Source organism: Amborella trichopoda, chromosome 3 (genome assembly GCF_054954075.1).
Source record: "Amborella trichopoda isolate Santa Cruz 75 chromosome 3, AtrichopodaSantaCruz75HAP2 v2.0, whole genome shotgun sequence".
Classification (NCBI taxonomy): domain Eukaryota; kingdom Viridiplantae; phylum Streptophyta; class Magnoliopsida; order Amborellales; family Amborellaceae; genus Amborella; species Amborella trichopoda.
This window is the reverse complement of record NC_142338.1, coordinates 51,665,876-51,686,356: the sequence shown is the minus strand read 5'-3', so window position 1 is coordinate 51,686,356 and position 20,481 is coordinate 51,665,876. Positions and strand designations below refer to the sequence as shown.

Here is a 20,481-nt window from a genome sequence, read left to right as displayed (position 1 = left end):
AATGAAAAGGGCCAGCCTTCCAAAACCAAGGAAGGAGATGTTCAAGTCCTGCAAAAGGCACCTCACAAAGAAATTTCTGATATAGAAAAATATTTTAAAACTGAAAGCGTAGAGGTCAATATAATTGATTATGGGAGAAAAGTAAGGCCAGATCCCAAACCAGAATGTACTATCCTAGACCTACCCTAGTAGATCTCCAAATAGAAGAAAATCTAACTTCTACCTCGGTATCCTATTCAGGAAAATCTATAGTAAACTGGAATATTGATGCCATAGCTGAAAATCGAATCTTAGATCTTATGAAACACATGACCATGTATGCCACTGCCTGCAACGCAAGTGAAAATCAAGACCAAGAGATAGCCAAAGCCATAATATGTGGATTCACATGATGGCTAAAAGGTTGGTGGGATTTCCATATAGATGAGGAATCAAAAAACCAAATATTAAATGCTTCAAAACAATGGATAGCCAAAAGTGAAAATGGCCAAGACAATATAATACAAGAAGGAGATGCGATCAACACGCTAATATACACAATCACCCTCCATTTTGTAGAAAGCACTGCTTTGTTGGCAACAAGATCTGAAGATTTGCTATCAAATCTAAGATGTCCAACACTCTTCCATTATAAATGGTGCAAAGATGTATTTTTCTCAAGATTATTATCAAGAGAAGATAGTAAGTCTGACCATTGGAAAGAAAAGTTTATAACTAGTCTATCACACTTTTTTTGCAGAAAAGGAGAAAACAAGGCTTAAAAATAAGCATGGTGAAATTATTCCTTATTTTATGTATACATTAGGTGAATTATCAGCCGAAATCTGTGCTGAAGGTCTGCCTTTATATACAGACTTAAAACTTCGAAAACAAATAGAGAAACAGAGAATAACAGGGAGAAAGGAGTTAAGAGATTTATGCGAACAATTTGGATATAATACCCTACCCCCTTCAAACCCCTTTCATAAAGAAAAACATGAAAAATTTAGAAAGAGAAAATTTAGACATTCTTCAAAGACAAAAGAAAAATTTTCCAAGAAATTCTTACAAAATAAACCATCCTTTAAAAATAAGGGAAAAAGAAAAATCCCTATTTATTATAATTGTGCCAAAATAGGCCATTACAAAAGTAAATGTAGAGTTAAAATGAAAATTAACTCTCTAGAAATAGATGATAATATTAAAATCCAATTATTTGAGATACTCTAAATAAAAGATGAATCCTCTGATTCTTTTGATTCAAAAGAAGAAATGTTAATTGGAGAAATAAATGATGAAGATATCATTATCAGCAGTTCTGATTCAGACTCTGGTGATGAAGCTAACCCAAAAGAAGAAAATTGCCGATGTGATTTTTACAAGGCAATAATGGATATGAATGGGTTAAGTATCAACACCCGTACAAAATAAAAAGATCTGATTATAGACCTTATTGACAAAATATCACATCCAGAGGCTAAAAGAGAGGCCTTAGTCCAATACATCAATATGTCTAAGACCCCATCGGGAAAAACAAAGTACCATCGGGAAAAACAAAGTATTCTCTTGTCCCAACAAAAGAAGATTAAAGTTTCCATGACATTCTTAAAAGAGTACAAAATAAAACACAGGTAGAAAGAGAACCTTCAATATCTGAGTTAAAATATGAAATCAACGAGGTAAGAAACGAGTTGATAGTGCTAAAAACAATGGTTCAAATCTTAGAATTAACCCAGAAACTTCTCAAAGAAGAAACTGAAGAAGAAAACATAGAAATTGAATTTGATAACCTGGTAACTGAATATAATATCCCTTTACCACTCGAGGTAGAAGATACCCTTCCTAAACCTGAAACCTCCAAAGCTAGTATGAATGTGATAGAAAAAGTCCAGGATTGTAAATACGTAAACCTAGTAGACAAAATAATAACCAAAAAATGGTTTACTAATATCAAAATCGTGGTTAAAAAAAAATACAGTTTCCAAACTACTGCCCTGATAGATTCAGGAGTTGACCTAAATTGCATTAACGAAGGATTAGTACCAACTAAATTTTTAGCAAGACTACCCCAGTTCTTAATACTGCCGATGGCAGCAAAATGCTTATTAATTATAAATTATCAGATGCTGCAGTTTGTAATAATGATGCTTGTTTTAAGTTCCCCTTCATACTGGTAAAAGGTTTAAGTCAACCTGTTATTATAAGAACTCCCTTCTTAAACATACTCTATCCAATAAAAATTGATGACATAGGGATAAAAGCTAGTATTGAAGGACATAAAGTTAAATTCACCTTTATTGATAAACTTAGAATTCATGAAATCAATAACATTAAAGATAAGATTTCTCCTAAAGAAAAATTTCTTTATCATCTGAAAGAAGAAATAAAATACAAAAATATGGAAGAAAAATTATTACTTCTTGAGATTCAAAATAAAATTAAATATCTGAAAATAGATATGGAATCCCCAATGCCTTTTGGGATAGCAAGCAACATATAGTTGAACTTCCCTATGAACCAGATTTTCGAGAAGAAAAAATTCCTACTAAAGCAAGGCCTATTCAAATGAACAATTGGCTACTTGAAATCTGTAAAAAGGAAATAAAATAATTATTGGACAAAAAGCTTATCAGAAAAAACTCATCACCCTGGAGTTGCTCAGCCTTGTATGTGGAAAAGGCCTCTAAGATAGAAAGAGGGGCTCCGATACTGGTTATAAATTATAAACCACTCAACAAAGTCTTAAGATGGATCAGATATTCAATCGCTAATAAAAGAGACTTCTTAGATAGACTGGCAAACGCTTGTATATTTTCAAAGTTTGATATTAAATCAGGCTACTGGCAAATCCTGATTGCCAAAAAAGATAAATATAAAACTGCTTTTAATGTTCCATTTGGACAATTTGAATGGAACGTTATACCTTTCGGGTTAAAAAATGCACCATCCGAATTTCAAAATATCATGAACGAAATCTTTAATCCTTATACAAAGTTCATGATTGTCTATATTGTTGATATACTTGTTTTCTCATAATCAATTGATCAACATTGGAAACATTTAAGTACATTTGTAAAAGCAATAAAAATGCTGGCTTAGTAGTTTATGCGAGAAAAATAAATCTATGCCAGACAAAAATAAGGTTTTTAGGTCACAATATTTTCATGGGAAGAATCATTCTCATTGATAGAGCAACAGAATTCGCATCCAAATTTCCAGATGTGATTACAGGAAAAACTGAATTACAAAGATTCCTTAGTTGTTTAAACTACATTTCTTACTTCTATAAAGATTTGACATTAGATGCAAAACCTTTATTCCAAAGTTTAACAAAGCATCCTCCAGAATGGACTGAAGAACATACCAAGGCGGTCAAAAAAATTAAAATAAAAGCTAAGAAATTACCATGTTTAGCCCTATCACGTCCTATGACGTTTAAAATAGTAGAGACAGACGCCTCAGAGCAAGGACTTGGTGCTGTCTTAAAACAAAAAATGAATAATCAAGAGCAATTGGTCCGATTTACTTAAAAAACTTGGAATCCAGCCCAACAAAATTATTCAATAGTGAAAAAAGAAATACTTGCTGTTGTCCATGCTGTAACAAAATTTCAAAGTGATCTGCTCAACCAATCATTCCTTATACGGATTGACTGTAAAGCAGCCAAAGATATTCTGTAAAAGGATGTAAAAAATCTCGTTTCAAAGCAAATCTTCGCCAGGTGGCAAGGTATTTGCTTTCAAATTTACTATCGAACATATTAATGGAAACACTAATTATTTGCCTAACTTTTTTACACGAAAATTTTTGCAGGGAGGGCAAAAGAGTCAACAAAGGCGATCGATGGAAATAGTTCCTAGCCGGGGAAATCCCTGGCATCACCATCAACACCAAATGCTTTAATAAGAAGGCAAATACAAGATATTGATATATCTCCCTTTCAAACACCAATAAGTACTCAAACTCCAAATACTAAAACCATATATTTGGAAACAGTATATACTCCGTTGCTGATTATAAAAAATGATCATCAGTCAAAAACCCCGATTGAAATAGCTGCATTATACCTCAGGCAACATATGCATCCTAATATGGGTGACAAATGCAGAGAATGGTATGAAAATATCCTTATGGAAACATGTTCGGTATTCATAGTTCACCATTATCGAAATAATGATATAGAAATAGCATATTCCAAATTCCAAAAAAGTTATTTCTTATAGAGAATGGGGACTAGATCCTTTAAAACCAATGTTAAAGAAATATATATATATATATATATATATATGTGTGTGTGTGTGTGTGTGTGTGTGTGTGTGTCTTATTCTTGGCATCTTAAGTGGCATATGGGGACAAACATTGAAATCAAAGGGATATATCTATGTGCATCTACAATGTATCATAAATCACATACAATTCATGAAAATCCCTGCGGTCTGGTGATATATTGGGGCACTCCGGCGATCATGAGGGGGCACTCCGGCACCTAAAAGGCGCAGTCCGGCGTTCAATAGGAGCAAGCTGGCACTTTAAAGGAGCAGTTCGGCTAAATGTTGGGTTAGTCCAGCAGTTATTTGGGTAATCCGGCATTTAGTCAATTGAAAAGATGGTCCGACGATCCTATTAGGGCAGTCCGACATTTTCAGTCCGGCGATTTGTTAAGTCAAGTCGGTGATTGAGCTCACTAGAAAATCCAATCCGACAATTGCAAGGGGTAGTCCGACGATTTTCTCTATCAGTTCAAAATTTTATGGGGGCAATCTCGCGACTAGATTAATGGAGCATCCACTCCAGCAATGCGATAAGGTCGGTTCGGTGTTTAAGGGCACCAGTCTGGCGTTTTGGCTGGTCGTTCCGGTGTTTATGCTCACGGGAATTTCCTGTCTGGTGATTTTGATGATCGTTCCGGTGTTTAGGGCATTCGGTCCGACATTGTCTTTGTTCACTCCGGTGTTTGATCTCACTGGAAAAACCAGTCCGGCATTCTTTGGACCAATCTGGCGTTTTGTTTGGTCAGTCTGGCAAAAGAACAGTGTAGTCCAGTGTTAGAGTCACTGGAACTGCCCGTTTCGGCGTAATGAGGGGCAGTCCGACATTTTTGCACGTTAGTCTGACATTTTTCTGTCTCAGTCCATCATTGCTCATTCCGACGAATTTGTGGGTCAGTCCCGCGATTCATGTCGCTGGAACTGCCCTAGTCCGGCATTGTGATAAACCAGACTGGCACTATATGGGGTCCAGTCCAGTGTATTGGTAGGGCAGTCCAGTGTTTTCTTCACTAGAATTGCCCCGGTTCGGCATTATGAGGAGCGGTCTGGCTCTTGGGCATGTCAGTCCGGCTTTTTTGCATTACAGTTCGGCGTTGTGCAATCTGACAATTTTTTGGGGCAGTTCGGCGTTTCATTTCACTGGAACTGCCCCAGTCTGACGTTTTTAGGTGCAGTCTGGCATTTGGTGGAGTAGTCCGGCGTTGGTCTAATGCGGTCCGGTTTTTAAGTTTAATTGGACGCGAAAATAATTTTTTGAAGTATGGGAAGGGCATATTCGTTAAAAAAAAGACCTACTTTTTGTGTTTGGGGTTTTTTTTTTTTTGTTAGAAAAGCTCGGTTTTTTAAAAAGTTTGTGAGCAAAATTAACTTGCGGTTCAAGTTGATAGAATACTTAATTTTGGGGTTTTTTTTTTATAAATTTCCCTATTTTTATATATAATTTCCCTTAATTTTCTTACAAAAATATCCCGTGCATCTAATTTGCCGAAGGAATTACTATACATCACACTCCAACGGGAGCATGCTATATGCACTTATTTCACTCCCGCGGGAGCATACTGGCTTGCAGCTCGACACTGTTATCTAAGAGAAATTGGGGTTTTCCCCCTGGAAAAGAATAGAGCCCTTACCGCTTAAAAATTCTTCCTCTGGTTTCATTGTTTCATCTAGGTTCATCTTCTTTATCACTGTTTTCATTTATTTATTTAGTGAATTGTATATTTGATTTATTTCTTATTTTCCTCCTATTATTTCATCCTTACTGGTGCTACACATCACTTAGGGTTAATATAGGGTTTATAGTGAAATTTAATAATATATTTTCCTTGTGGATTTCATTCTGGACCGACCATAGTTTGAGATATTCTTCATTAAATGGAGTGAGATTCATGGTTTTGTAGAAATTGCTTAAATTATATGTCTTTAAGTTTGGTAAGCTACATTTTTATCTCCACGTATTTAGTTTGATTAATGGTAAACCTGCTTATGAACTAGTTTGTGACTTGATTTTGTTTAGGATTTTTTTGGAGAGAATCTTGCTTTTTAAATTGGAATGAGGTATATTAGGCACAAAGAAATTGAAATAGGTATCAGATGTTTGCAATTTAAGTTGTGAACGTTCACTTAAATGGATTGTACTGATCAGTTTTGTGTGATAATTGCAACCGTAAAAGAGTCTTGATTATCGGTTTGTGATTTCTGATATACCTTTGTAGCATATTCCCTTGTTCCATTTTTATTCAGGGAGTTTTGTATGTTATTTTCTTTTTTATTCAGTAGATTAGCTTTTGAACTAGCTGTAGACTGTGAGAAAGATTGAATCATACGAAGGCATGAATGAACTGAAATTTAGGGAAGAAATGCAAGTTATTTTCTTTTTTATTTGATGGATTAGCTTTTGAACTAGCTGTAGGCTGTGAGAAAGATTGAATCGGACTAAGGCATGATTGACCTGAAATTTGCACAAGAAATGCAAAAGTCTTATTTTAATGACTGATTTCCATCACCTTTTAAGCATTTGGTATAGTTTTGCTTCTTTTTTTTTTTGCATGATTCTGTGATGTTTTAGTTAAATTTGGACACTTCTGTAATTCATTGGTTAAATTTACCGTGCTTATGATTTGATGAACCACAGAACATGAAATAATTTTTCCCTTTGTTTCATCGGATGTGTGACAAATATTCAATGAATCTTGTGTTAATTTATGAAAATTTCACATACTTTATTAACTCTATGATTTGTTTTGATCTCCATTGATAGTATATTCTTTCTGAGCTTTTTTGGATTCACCTTGCTGTATTTTGAAGTTTTGAACCTGATTTACGAGTATTTCGAATGTTCTTTTGAGATGCCCCTCCTGCACTGCACAATAAAAGCTTGTTCAGTACTTATTTTGTGAACTATTTTTCTAACAACTGAATATTATCATCAAAAAGAAAAGGAAGACGGTAAGCTGAACCCTAGCTTTTAGAATTGGCTGATTTCCATATCTTCATTCATGGCATTTAATAGTCTTTTACATTTGTTTCAGTTAGCTGCTACTCTTTAATTTGTGCCCCATTCTTTTTCGTTCTTTGTATTTTCATCAACAGATGCAAAAAACATTTAATTAATTTGACTGAATTATTTCACCGTTCTGCAACATTGGTCAAATAAATGGGGCTGAGAAAAAGGATCTAATCATGATTAGCCTAGAGCAGACCAATTGTCGCCCAAAATAATCATAAATTTCTTTTAGTTGAGAAATAATGCTTAAGTATGAGTAGCAGCCCATCCAAATGGGGCCTCAGAGTGCTACTGTTTAGGATGAAAGTTTCTGATGACTAGAATTACAAATCTTGTGTCTCTGATTTACATTACAAATTATTTTCTCTAACTCATAGTAAAATTGTATGGAAACCATTACTGAATCTGGTTTATAGTCAAATAAAATGCTAGTATCTTTAAGGAACTCATGTCCCATACACCCATTCACGTAGTGCAGCCTGGAGAACAAATGTGAAGGCCTTTATCTTCGTGGTGGTTCAAATCAGTATGGATGCAAGCAATGGTGCTTCAAAGTCTATTTCTAACACTGAACATGTGCCCCGCCAGCCTGTTTTTGTAGATGGGGTGCCTGGCTCTAATAGCAATCCCTCCCATTCTCTTAATGCATCAATGGTGCAACATGCCATAGCTTTGCAACAATATCAGTTTCAACAATCATTGGCTACCCAACAACTGTTACTTAAACAACATACAGCTGCAAATGCCACAAACATTAGGGCTGCAACAGAACTGGCAGCTGCTCGAGCTGCTGAGATCAGCAAACTCCTAAATAGTGAGACGCCCAATGTAGTTGATGAAAAAGGAGGTGACGTTCATTCCCCGCCAATAAGGTACCTAGCATTTTGACCACAAATGCAATTGTGGTCATTCTTTTCAGTTGCATTTTTTAGATCTTTCCAATTTCATATATATCTTTTTGCATCAAACATTATGTTTATGTATACTTTTAGCTCTTTAAACTTTGACTTTTGATGTTCTAGGTTTCTCCCTTATATATATGCGAATCCATGATTCACTGGTATATGGTAGAATAAGAGTTCTATGTGTATTGTGCTTGCTAAGCATTGAGTTTTATATTTTTGGTCTTTCATTTCATTATAGTCTTAGCAAAAGCATTCCATTATGTAACTCCCTTCTACTATATGGTTGGCTTTTTGAATGGTTATGGGCCAAACTTATAATTTTATTTAATATTGTTGGTTATCAATCAAAAACATATCAATCAAAAACAAAATAAATATGGAATATGGACTAAGCTACCTGGGTACATGTAGTACATGCTTAAAGTGTCCTAAAGATTGGATCGGGCGACTGAACTACGCACTTGCCAGTGTACTGGCTGGTTTGGGTTTGCTGAGCCGGTAAAAAAATATGAAAAATACCAAAAATTTTAAAATTAATTTTATGTTGTTCTGTAAAAAAATATTGGACAATTACTGCACTACATTAGTTATTATTATGAAACTTTTGTCAAGAAATTATTGGAAATTCAAGAGCTTTTTCAGAAAAATGAAAAGTACAAAAATTTTGTAATCTACAGAAATATTATTTTCAATCACGCGTTACCTATTGTAGATTGAAGATAACACTTTCCATCCTAGTCAAAAAAAAGAAAAAAATATATGTTTTTTCCAGAAAATCCAAGGGTTTTTAGAAAATTAAAACACATTAAAAGTTTAAAAATCTACGAAAATATTTTTCTTATATCATGCAATACCTTTGTAGATTGAATATGACAGTCTCTATAATAAGAAACGTAATAGAATCTTGCCAATAAAAAAAAAATGTATGTGTTTTTTGAAAATCTGAGGGCAACAAAAGACGAAAGTTTCGACTCTAGATCTCTTAGAACACGTTGCTTGATAAGAAAATTTGTGTTGCGTAGCTGTTAGAGGGCTCCAATTTCACTTTTGACACAAGCTTCATGAATTTTGTTGAGAAAATCAGGGAAAACCAAAGAAATGGCAGATCTGGGGTTTCTTAGCTAAAAAATGGATAGTTTTTAACTTCTTGATCTCTCCCAAAAGTGATTGTGATCCAAAATGATTTTCTGTGGTTCTGCAAGGGGCTGGAGAAGATCAGTCTTTGGAAATTTTGATGAAAAAGGTCCAAAATGAGGCAAAATCGGTTGGTTTTTAAAACTTGTTCTCAAAAAAGCAAAGAAAAACAGGGAAGCTTTGCTTGATACTCGCCCGAATCCTGATTTTGGTGGTGACTTGGACTGTCCCTCCAGCACTGAGCAGGCTTGGCGATTTTTAATGCCTTGCTCATAGGGTACTTATAAAAACAAACTAACGTAAATACACCAACATTATATGAATAGCATTGCATGCGTTAGCCTATTGTTCATAACACATTGTTCGTCAGAATTTAGAAGAATTCATTACCACATCCATGTTAACCTTTGCCTTCTTTTAATATTTCATTTTCTGAGATTCCTTTTCGCTATACTTGTACAGGAAAAGATCTAGGTCTAAATCACGAGAGCTCTCTCCATCTCTGTCCGAGTCATCAAAATTGAAATCAGAACATCCTGTTGGGTATAGGAGTGAACACTTTGGGCGTGAAAGGCATAGTGAGTATTCGAGTTATTATGACAGCAGGTATGGTGATCATGTTGGTTATTCAAGGTCAATCTACCGACATCAACGTAACAGAAGCTATTGGTATCATCGTAGAAGTCCAATCAGAAGCAGGATGAGAAGGCCGCACTCTAGATCCAGGCCTCAAAGATATTATCATGGTAGGTCTCCTTCTCCTAGGTATTGCCGTACTAGATCCCCTTCACCCTATCGTGAACGTAGGTCATCGTATAGGGGCTTGGAAAGGCACAAAGTGTCTAAGAGTCCTATCAGTAGTAGTAGCCTTAGTTCAGGCCCCAGAGGCATGACTAATAGAAATATAGAGAAAACAACTCATGGGGAGAGGTCAAGTTATTTGAGACAAAGTCCAAGCAAGACCGATTCAAGTCTTTGGGTTGGGGATGATAGAGAAGGGCCAAGTGTTAGTTGCAGCAAAAAAAATCGTGCTTCTGATGTATCATCTGAAGATTCTGAAGAGCATGAGGAAGAATCCAAACCTTTAAGAGAAGAGTTATCAAAGAGAAGGGTATCGACACCTTCACCAATGTCTCAATCTTCCTCTAGTATTCACTCTGTGAAAGTCTCTGATCCTAAAGAAACATATGCTGGTGAGCTTGCATCAGGTGCTTCAACTTTAAGTAAAGTGATGAGTCTCAAAGCAATTGGTGTCAGTGAGGATGAGAATGAGCAGGTCACATGTGCTCCTCCAAAGTCAGGCAATATAAGTTGTGCAACCAATGCTATATACGTCACTGGTAGTAGCAGAAATCATGAAGGCCTTAAGAAATTACATGGCAATGAGCAGGCTACAACTTGTGAAATTCAGAAGGATACAAGTCTTTCAGCTGTTAGCAAATATTACCTTCCTGCTGGGCCGCCTTCTTTTGAATATGCTTGCTATGAAGAAATGGATCCTACTGATGTTGCCAAAGGAAGATCACCATATGTGTTATCCCCTGATGGAAACAGTGATGAGCCCAGGCCTGAACATGAGAGAGGAAATGTGGTAGGACCTTCTTTTGTGGCATCAGATGGATTAACTGGGATAAATACTGAACATGAAATGGGATGCAGAAGAGATAATCATAAAATGTCTAGACACAGGTCACATTCAAGAGGAAAAAGAAAGAAGCATGGCAAGAAGCATCAGAAAAGACATAGGAGAGAAGAGTCAGAGGATGATAGGAGTACAGGAGAAGATGGTAGAAGCCAAGTGAGAAAAAGAAAGCATAGAAAGAAAGTTCACAAGAGGTGTGACAGGCAAGATAGCAAACGGCTGAAAAGAAAGCTTCGGGATATGTCTTATTCAAGTTTATCAGAGGACTCTTCATCCTCTTATTGAGATAACAGATAATGCTTTGATGTTTCCAAGATGAGATCAACTGGTGAAATTAAAAAGAAGCAGCCATCTTTATATTTAGAAATTGTTCATCATAGTACTGATGTCCTAGCATGGCTCTTATTGTGACTTAAGAGGTTTGTTTTGGATGTCAGGTAGAAATTTACATATGTGTTTTTCTCTTTTTCTTCCCTTTTTTCTTTTTTGCTTTGTCTCATTCTCTTTAAAGGAAACATTGGTCCTTTGATGTTATTGGCTCTAAAGTTGGGTGGCATTTCAGCTTGTCGGGTGCTATGACTCACATGTTGCTGTCAGAACCTTGTTGTCTTTTATTGCTTGCAGGAAAGAAACAATTTGTCCACTTTGGATGTGTCTGAGAGCCGATGCCTCCTCTTGTCTAGGTAGTACATGTTACAAATAGAAATTAAAAACTTTATCAATAAAATTTAAGGATTTGCTATTCTTCTTTGGTGTTTGGCTGTGTTGAACACCTTCAATTTTACACCATGGTTTTTTTTTTTTTCTGAGAGGCAATTTTACACTATGGTTTTTTTTCTTTGGAAATTGATTGGATGCACAATGCTTGTATTTCGGGTATTGACGGACTGGGAGCGAAATTATGAGGTCAGCTATATGGCTTTGTTTTAATCTTTACCCCTTTTTTTTTCTCTTTTCAATCAACAGGTGTGAAATTCAAGGTCTTAGTTAATTCCATTTAGGTAAGTGCCTTCTCTTTTGTTTATTATCTAAATGGAAAATCTATTGAATTAATGGTTTTTGCATAGGGAGCATGCATGTCAGGGAATGTGGCTTGTGTATTCAATTATCTTGTTTATTTCATTGCTTCTAACCTTCTTTGCTTCCTTTTCCAAGTATATTTGAACATTTTCTTCCATTGACATTGGGCCACTATCTGAAGTGAGCTCATATTGTTATTCACTATGGTCTTGAAGAGTTTGTTTGGCAGTTTCTAGAGCAGTGTAAAGTAAGAGGGTAAGACTCTGAAATTGAAATAATGGCTTTTACAAATGTTTCATATTATAAGAAATAAAAATTCTTAATAAAAGTTGTTATTGTTTGTTCCTTTAAAAAAAAAAAAAAACTGTGTTTGTGGAGTGTGGACAAGTGTCATCTTTGGTATTTTCTGTCTGTAAATGGTAGTTCGTTATGAATCTCTTTCTTGAAGATGGTGAGAGCATTTACTTTGACTACTATTTCCTGTAATGTTGATTTTTGAGAAGTCTTAATGCACAAACAGAGACATAGGTGAGACATATGTATCATGATATGTGAATTTTAACATATTGATATATGGACAGGAGTGAATGCCATAAAATCTATGTTACTTAGAGGTTTAGTTTGTGAAGAGTGGAATGGTATTGTTAGTTTTTTGTTAAATGTGGTTTCTGTTAATGCTATTTCATTTTGATCAACCATCAGTGGTATACAAAAATAACCATTGCTGGTTTCTGTCAACTTTTCCTGGACACAGCATTCCTAGGCAGCCTGTCTCTAGAACATTGTTTGGGTGTGTTTTGGATCATTTAAAGTACAAATAGAACTTAGACAGGGATAGACCGAGGCCTGTGCATAGGCCAGAGATCAAAGGATGTTTCAGCTCATATCTGTTGATTTCAAGGCACAAAGCCTTAGAATCTATGGAAAGATACTTGGTGAACTTAAATGTATGAACTGGACTATCATAACCCTATTGGTCATCAAATTGGGTTTACCACGGTCAATATATAGCCTTAGAGTGCTTCACCACAGTCAACTCTGAAAGTCAATCAATCAATTTAACGCAATTTGACCTGAAACTTGATGCAGAGATGGAGCAGAGTCAGCAGCCTCTCAGGAACTTGCTCACCAAATTTTAGAAGATTTGAAGATTGTTTGAGAGTCCTTGGAATTTGCCGTGGTCTTTGGCAGACTAAACTGTTGGACTGCTGCAAATAATCGAGCAGAGTCAATATTGTTCCCGATGTGTTGCTTCCAAGTTGTTATATGATTAAAAAACCACTTCGAAGAGGAAATGGTTTGTTTAAAAAGAAATTGAACCACGTAGAGCTCATTATATGAGCTTGCCTCGGTCTCTTGCTGGCTGAGCCACCAGACTTCGGTTCAGGATTGAAATTTCACCCATAGGTGACTCAAATATGATATTTATGGAAAGAAATATGTTTAGAAACCATTATAGAGGGGGGTTGATCCTTTTGGGTGGGTTGTGAGCTACATGGAGCCAATTAATAAATTGGTCGTTGTCTCTAGATGGACTAACCACGGCGAAGGATCGGGATTGATGATTTTGGTCTCGAAATTGATGTTTCCAAGTTGGTTATTAATGAGAAACCACTTTGGATAAATACTTAATCCATCGGGCTGACTTTTGAAGCATGTGGAGCTCAGTCAATGGATTCATCGCGGTCTCTTGCTGGCTAAGTTGCCACACCGCGACGAAGGGTCAAATTGATTCATTCCCAGAAGAAATTGAATGAAATTTGGGTTTGGGGTTGCTGAAAAATCCTTTTGGATAAGGATTAATTATATATTTATATGTTTAGAGCATAGATATGAGGAGCTTTGTTAGGGGTTGGTGATCCCCCCTTAGAAACTTGCTCTGGCGATCCTGAAGCCGGAGCCGATCTCGCTCCTCCCAAAAGGGAGCTGAATCCCTAATTTATAGGGATCTCGAAGGGGATCATGGCCCCACGAAAAGGGGTGCAATTATGGTTTGAAGGGATCTTGGTCCTTAGGAAAGTTCCAAAAGTTTTTGAAGTTTGAATGAGACATCTTTGATTCTGTGCTCTTTTTTTCTTTTTTCTTTTTAGGGGGGGGGGGGAGGGGGAGGGGGACGGTTGTACTTTTTGTGAATTTTCTAGTTAACAACCACTTTTACACGATTTTTGTTTTCCGTTCTCATGGTTGTGGTTTGCCTAAGTGGTTTGGAATCGCCCTAGTTGGCTTTGTCTTGATGGACTGCCCAGTTGCAGATAATCCCAAAGAGGGGAATTGCCAAGTTTGTCCAGAACTGCTGGATCTCACTATGGTGAATCCTTGTCTCGTCCGGTTAGAGACTTGGGTGATTCCTTAGTTCGGTTCTCATCATGGCCCTCTGATCATATTTTTCAATAGTTTTTATGGGTTTTTTAGGCTATAGAGTTCTCATTGTGCATGTGTAAATAATGCTAGAAACCTGAAAAAAAAAAAGAGAGGAAGTGTGCGTACAAACGGCATGAAGAAATTATACATTTCTTAATTTTTTAAATATCAAGCTGCTCCCAGGCCAAGGTATGGAGCTTTAGCCAATAGGTCGATCCCAAGCTCCCGCTCCCACTCCCAACTAGTATGCTTTAGGGCAGTTGATGGTCTCAGATATTTCTGGCTTGCATTGATATTCAAAAAGATCAATTTCTTTTTTCTTTTAAGCTCTGAAAATCATTGGATAAATCTTGAAGTTTCATGATTTCTTGAGAACTAAGAGATGAGGAAGCACGAGAGAATAACTTTGAGAAGATAAATGATGATCTCGAAGTGATTAACTTGAGATTTATCTTTAAAAATTGCGATCTATGCTATATGCAGCAGAGACTCTGGTGAATTTTTGAGGTCTGCAAATTCCTCAAACTTTTAGTCAATCTCTTCTTGTGAATTTGATGAATTATTGCCTCATGTGATTCTTAATCATCCTAGTGAGGGTTGGGATGAATAAACCCACATTTTTTGAGTGATTTGCGCTGTAAATTCTCGGTTTCCAGCCTTTGCCACCGGACCACAATAAATTTTTGAAGGCTTGAACCTTCATTTTTTATTGTGTCTCTTTGAAGAAAATACTCAATTTTAATCCTGATTGGATGTGTCATCAATATATGATGACATCGGGGTTTTTAAAATCGCACCAATTTGATCAATTTAGGTTGAAATATTGGGATTGTAGTCACTTTATTGCTGTGAACTCCGCAATAAGGTAATTGGCAACTTGTTGGTCTGAAATCAGCTGGAATTGGATAGGCTAGATTGTGCATCTCTATAGCCTAGCTTTACGTTTAATGCTTGTATCCTCTTTTGAATGGTGAGATATGCCTTACACATCAAATCAAGCTTGTCTCTTTATAAACCTTCAACAGCCTATATAAAAGGCCAAGACTCACGATTTTGAGAGGTTTGAGAGTTCATCCTGAGCCTATACTTTCCTGGATTGCAGCTTGAGCAGTCTCATAGCACAAAGTGCCAGAGATTTGCAGAAATAGAGATCGACTTTATCATGGAAATCACGAACACAATAGGAAAGCAGTGTCATTCAATCCTTTGCGGGTTTTGCAAGTATTTGTTGTAGTCTGTCGATTTTCCTATTCCTTTTGTATTTTTGTGAAGTTCTTGAATTCCAAATAGAAGATTTTCCTGTACCTGTTGGGACTTGGGACTAGGAGTGGGGCATTGTGAAAAGCTAGAAGATCCCTATGATTGGGAACATTGTTCATATAATGCATGTTTTAGGGCTCAACATCGACCCCAATGTCTTGGGGATCTCGATTCTGACCTTTTGGATGTCGATCCTGACCTTTTGGATGTTGATCCCAAACTTTTGGGGATCTTTGTCCCAACCTTAATAGAATAAATATACTCTAGGACGTTATGTACTACTTAAAGTAATGATCCCTTTACTCATAGCCAGCAAGCAATGCAACTATATTAAAGGTATAGTTGCATTTCTAGCTGGCTATAAATAACAAAAATCATCAGTTTGGTTATTATCTTGGTCATTATGGTGGGGATCAAGACCCCTAACTGTGGGGGATCGAGATCCCAAAAATAAAAAATTGAGATCTCTTGCAGATCCTTTTTTTGTAGTAGTTAGAGAGGTTCCAGAGCGAGATTACCACGAGGGTTGGAGATCCCAAAAACTCTGGATTTTCCACATTGTACAAAACAAGTGCATGCAAATAAAACGGGTTACTTGGGTGACCTTGGAAGTCCTCAACCCTAGAATTTAAATAAAGGAAAGTTCTTTGATTTTTAGTTTAAGAGTGTAATTGGTGTCTTCTTTATGTCTGTTTTGGCCTTCCGTTTTGTCGTTTCCATTGGAATCAAAATCTCTATACAATGATGCACTTTGATTGCAAATGAAAATGGATATATCGGATGATTTCACTAGTTCTTTTATATTTGTTGTTCTTTTGAGTTCTTTGTTTAGAACTTTTCTTATGCCGTTTGGATTATCCGCCTCTCTGACATCCACAGGTCACTGGATATTTCATCAAAACTCTATGGCCTGAGAAATGATTGGCTTACGACAGGAATAAGCAGCACATGATTATAAAAAGGAAAAGTTTATGTAGAGCCGAGGCTCTAAACAATCAAATTTAAGCCTACCTCAAAAATTTCACTAGAAGAGGTTGTTTTGATACCCAAATATCTTCAAATTGATCATCTCGACATCAAGATGTATGGACATGAGAAAAAAATGGATTGCAAGTTGGAAATAGCGTATTTTGTAATGCATTTTTGGACCGTCAATTTTCAAGATTTTCAAGTTTTCATAGATATGTCGATCTATATACTATTTTTGAAGCTTTAAACTTTATAAATAAATATGAAAATATATTTTAAGGCTATCACAGAGATTTTCAATATTGAAACCACATTTCTCGACACTATTTGAAGGTAGGCTCTAATTTGATTGTTTAGAGCCTAGGCTCTATACAAACCGCACCCTTATAAAAAATGCTCCAAATTGGACCTGTATCCTCCAGTGATTCATGTGCAACTGCGAAAAGGTGTTATAGGTCTCTTCATGCCAGGTATCTGCTTGATAGGATTCTCTTTGGTCCTTTCTCTTCTTCTTTTTTAACAAAATGTCACTTCCGAGCCTGATGTGGCTGGTGGTTCTCTGGGCATTTTGGTGCTTTGGGTGACCTAAAATTGGGATTCAGCCTCTGGACTTGGTGGATTGGGTTAAGGGCTGCAATAGTATAACATTTGGTTGGAATACCAACTTAAAGAAATAAAACCAGAATGGAAAATGCTAAAAGATAAACGAACCATCTGTTGTGTAGAAGAAGAAAGCTTACAATCTAGTAAGAGCTCAGTTTTTTATGCCAAAATTTCAACTTTCACCGATCATTGTTCTTCATGACATTGTTGTAGTTCTGGCGATACACTTCTACACTTCCACTTTGGTAATCATTTGCTCCGTGATTTTTTTCTTTCTTGTGAAACTTGAAACTTTTTCTTCCAAACAATATCTGATGTGATTTTTAGGTCTGGATATGGTTGTTTCTTTTGATATAAGGTGGACAAAGAGAGAGAAAGCAAGATAAGAAAGGAAAGAGTAAGCAAGAGACTAAAACACAGGGCAAGATAACAGGTTATAGGGAGGAGGTCCATAAGCACTTGCAACAGGCTTTCCTTAGTACATTTGAACTCTAGGATAGGGGATGAGATACCTTGTCCTGCTTTGAGAAATCTTTATCCGCTAGTTTCAAGGAGTGATCGTTTTCTTATGGGCTTATCATTTGATATCGATTGATGCGTTCTTCAATCAGTAAGTTTCCAAGAAAAACGGAAGAGAACTTTAAGACTTATATGCAGAGACCATAGCTTTACTCATTTCCATATAGAATCTCAAATACGTGTCAACCCTTTTTCTCCATGGGTTGATCATATGCTATGGAGTGATGCTTTCTACAATCAGTGGGTTCTTAAGAAAGATGGGGAGCAACTTTACAGCTTATAGGCAGAGACCAGAGCTTTCCTTATTCCTATCTAAAATCAAAAGCACGTGCCAACCCTGCAAGGGTCTCAAGAGTCCTGCCAACAATTTTCCGGATTAAGCAAGTCACCTCTGGATAATATTGGGTTCCCTAGAACTACTGTTGAAATTGAGCGCAAACCATTGTTTCCTACATCTGTCACCTAGATTGAACTATGAGCTACCAACCTCTATTCAAGAATTGGATCTTTTGTGTTCTTAAACCCTCTAGTGAGGTCTGAATGGCCCCAAACCATAACACCCATCCCCCAAAAGACAAACAAAAAAGTAAAGAAAAAAGAAGGATATCAAGTCCCTTGTGCTAGTATTGGGATTTTTCCTTCTTTATGGCTACCTTTGAATATCCATTGTTTCTCCTCTCACTTCATATGTTCCATAACTACCCACGCGTCATGCCTTCTGAAGTATGTGGCCTCTCTTGGGGAACATTGTCTAGGACTGGTGAGTGATGAGGCCCTCCATCAATTCAGTCATGGCTCATGAAATCTCATGACTCAAACAACATTCGGAAGAAATCCAGTATCTATGTGCGTAGTGATTGTGTATACCTTACATGATATTTTCTCTGCCTCTAGGAAAGGATTTTTGTTATTTAGGGTGCAATTGTCTAACTTTTCATCTTACCAGAGTTTATGTTTTGAATAGAAGTGAATGAGCTTTTTGTTGTAATAGTTGTTATAAAGCAAAAGCAAATAAATACTAGTATGAGGGCCTGAAACTTTTTAACATTCAGGTCTAGGAGGCTCTAGATTTCTTATCTGTACTACGTCATACCTGTAAGGTGAACAACATTTTCTTTCTATTTAGTGTGTAAGTACTGAGAAAATATCATCGACTCTAATCGGTGTTTAAAAACCCAGATCAGTGGGGTGGATCATCCACTCACCGATCCCGTGTTGGATCGCCGGGTCGTCGTTCTGAATCAGCCTGGATTATCCGGACCGGTTTTTTAAAAAAAGAAAAACTACATTTATACTGTATTTGTTACACAAACCTTGGGATGCCTTACTGGTACACCTTGCAGCTGCCTACTGAAAGTCATGGGTTCCACTCCCCGTCCTTCACTTTTTAACGATATATGTATAGGGAGCTCTTGAGGTACGCCCACGAGCATAAAGCTATAGTCAACGCCTTATTTTGGTCAATTTTTTTTTTTTTTTGTAATATTTTTATTAGGTGCGCCTAATTTTCAAGAATAAACGCTCTAAATTTCAAGTCATTTGAATTTGTAGAAAAAAATTAAAATTAAAAAATAAAATATGATTTGACGATCAGATTGACCCAGATTCAATATTTTTCCCTTGGGCTTATACTATTGCATCAGCCTATGGGCTGACAGGATCTTTTTCCACACACACGGCAGGACACTATATTTAAAAGGAAAAACACACCCGGGAAGAGAACGTGGGACCTTAAAGCTAGCTAGCATGCTCGTATAACTCTCTCATCTAAGTTATGGCATATATCCTATATGAAATGATTATTAGCCCAATAATCATTTGTTCTTGGATGGTTCCTGATCCAAATTAGGATATTCTAATCCAGATCGGGGATTTTTTAAACACTGATTCTAATCTTGTGGAGTGCTAGTCACTACAAATGTGTACTGTTTAGTTGGATAGATAATCAAATGTTAAAGGAGCTATTGATTACAATGTAGCTTGTGAAATTGGGATCTCTAGCATGATTCGGTTGATGATTGTTTTCTACTATACTCTTCTTGTATTTATTATATTTTTGAAACTCACCCTGGCTTCAACTTTGCTGCAGCTGCATGAGTTTTTGTTAGTTATTATCATATTTATGATGTTCGTTTCTGAGATGCAAAAGCTATTGGCATATACATGGAAAAAGAAAATGTCAGGTTAGGAATTCATGGATTTCAACTGTAAACGATCTGACTTTGAACCAAGCTAGTTTTGATTGTGCTCGTAAATCTTTGATAGAATTAAGGCTTAGAGGTTTGTAATTTTTGCTAATAGGTATACAGTTGAGGAAGCCATGAGTATTATTTGAGATGGTCAGGTGGGTGTTATTGATTGATTATGCATGTATTTTCTATTAATCATCTAGCTTTGGTGTTTTTAATAGCTCCTTGCATACAGTCAATGAATTTGTAATAATGAATGTGCAATAAAGACGTTGAAATGAAATTATTTTTGTGATTAGTACTAGTTCTCTTACTTCTGGTGCTCTCCCTCTCTCTCTCTCTCTCTCTCTCTCACACACACACGGAATGTGCATATGCATAATGTAAGACAGAGGGAACATGAAAGGGAAATAATGCATAGTTTGTGTGGGCGCGACCATGTGTGTGTCAATATGGGAGAGAGACCACCTAATTCACAGTTCTTTTGAGAGTTGCTAAATCGAGAATCCATGCATAGCGTGTTAGAAAGCTCTCAAGAAGCGCCACGGGATTGTTGTGTTTTGGGAGTTAGGATAGGTCAATCTTGGAATTAGGTTGTGTTTCTCCCAATTTTTTCGTCCTATAA

The 20,481-nt window shown here is 36.5% G+C and overlaps 1 protein-coding gene and 1 long non-coding RNA gene across 4 annotated transcripts; both read left to right on the top strand.

Annotated features, from left to right (window-relative positions):
• The first annotated feature begins 5,867 nt into the window (after positions 1–5,867).
• On the top strand, positions 5,868–11,680 carry LOC18429210 (uncharacterized). Of its 3 annotated transcripts, none has more exons than XM_006838501.4 (3): positions 5,868–5,918; positions 7,733–8,126; positions 9,756–11,680. In XM_006838501.4, exons 2-3 carry the CDS (start codon positions 7,783–7,785, stop codon positions 11,218–11,220), a joined length of 1,809 nt encoding a protein of 602 aa, XP_006838564.1. In that variant the 5' UTR covers positions 5,868–5,918; positions 7,733–7,782; the 3' UTR covers positions 11,221–11,680. The 3 variants fall into 3 exon arrangements, with proteins under 3 accessions (XP_006838564.1, XP_020519802.1, XP_088717331.1); XM_020664143.2 differs by having other exon boundaries at positions 5,868–6,179; XM_088861205.1 differs by lacking the exon at positions 5,868–5,918 and adding an exon at positions 6,339–6,435.
• Positions 11,681–17,474: 5,794 nt separating this feature from the next.
• LOC148782949 (uncharacterized) lies at positions 17,475–20,154 on the top strand. The gene is made up of 2 exons (XR_016051550.1): positions 17,475–19,850; positions 19,969–20,154. It is a non-coding gene; the product is annotated as an uncharacterized LOC148782949 (long non-coding RNA).
• The last annotated feature ends 327 nt before the right edge of the window (positions 20,155–20,481 follow it).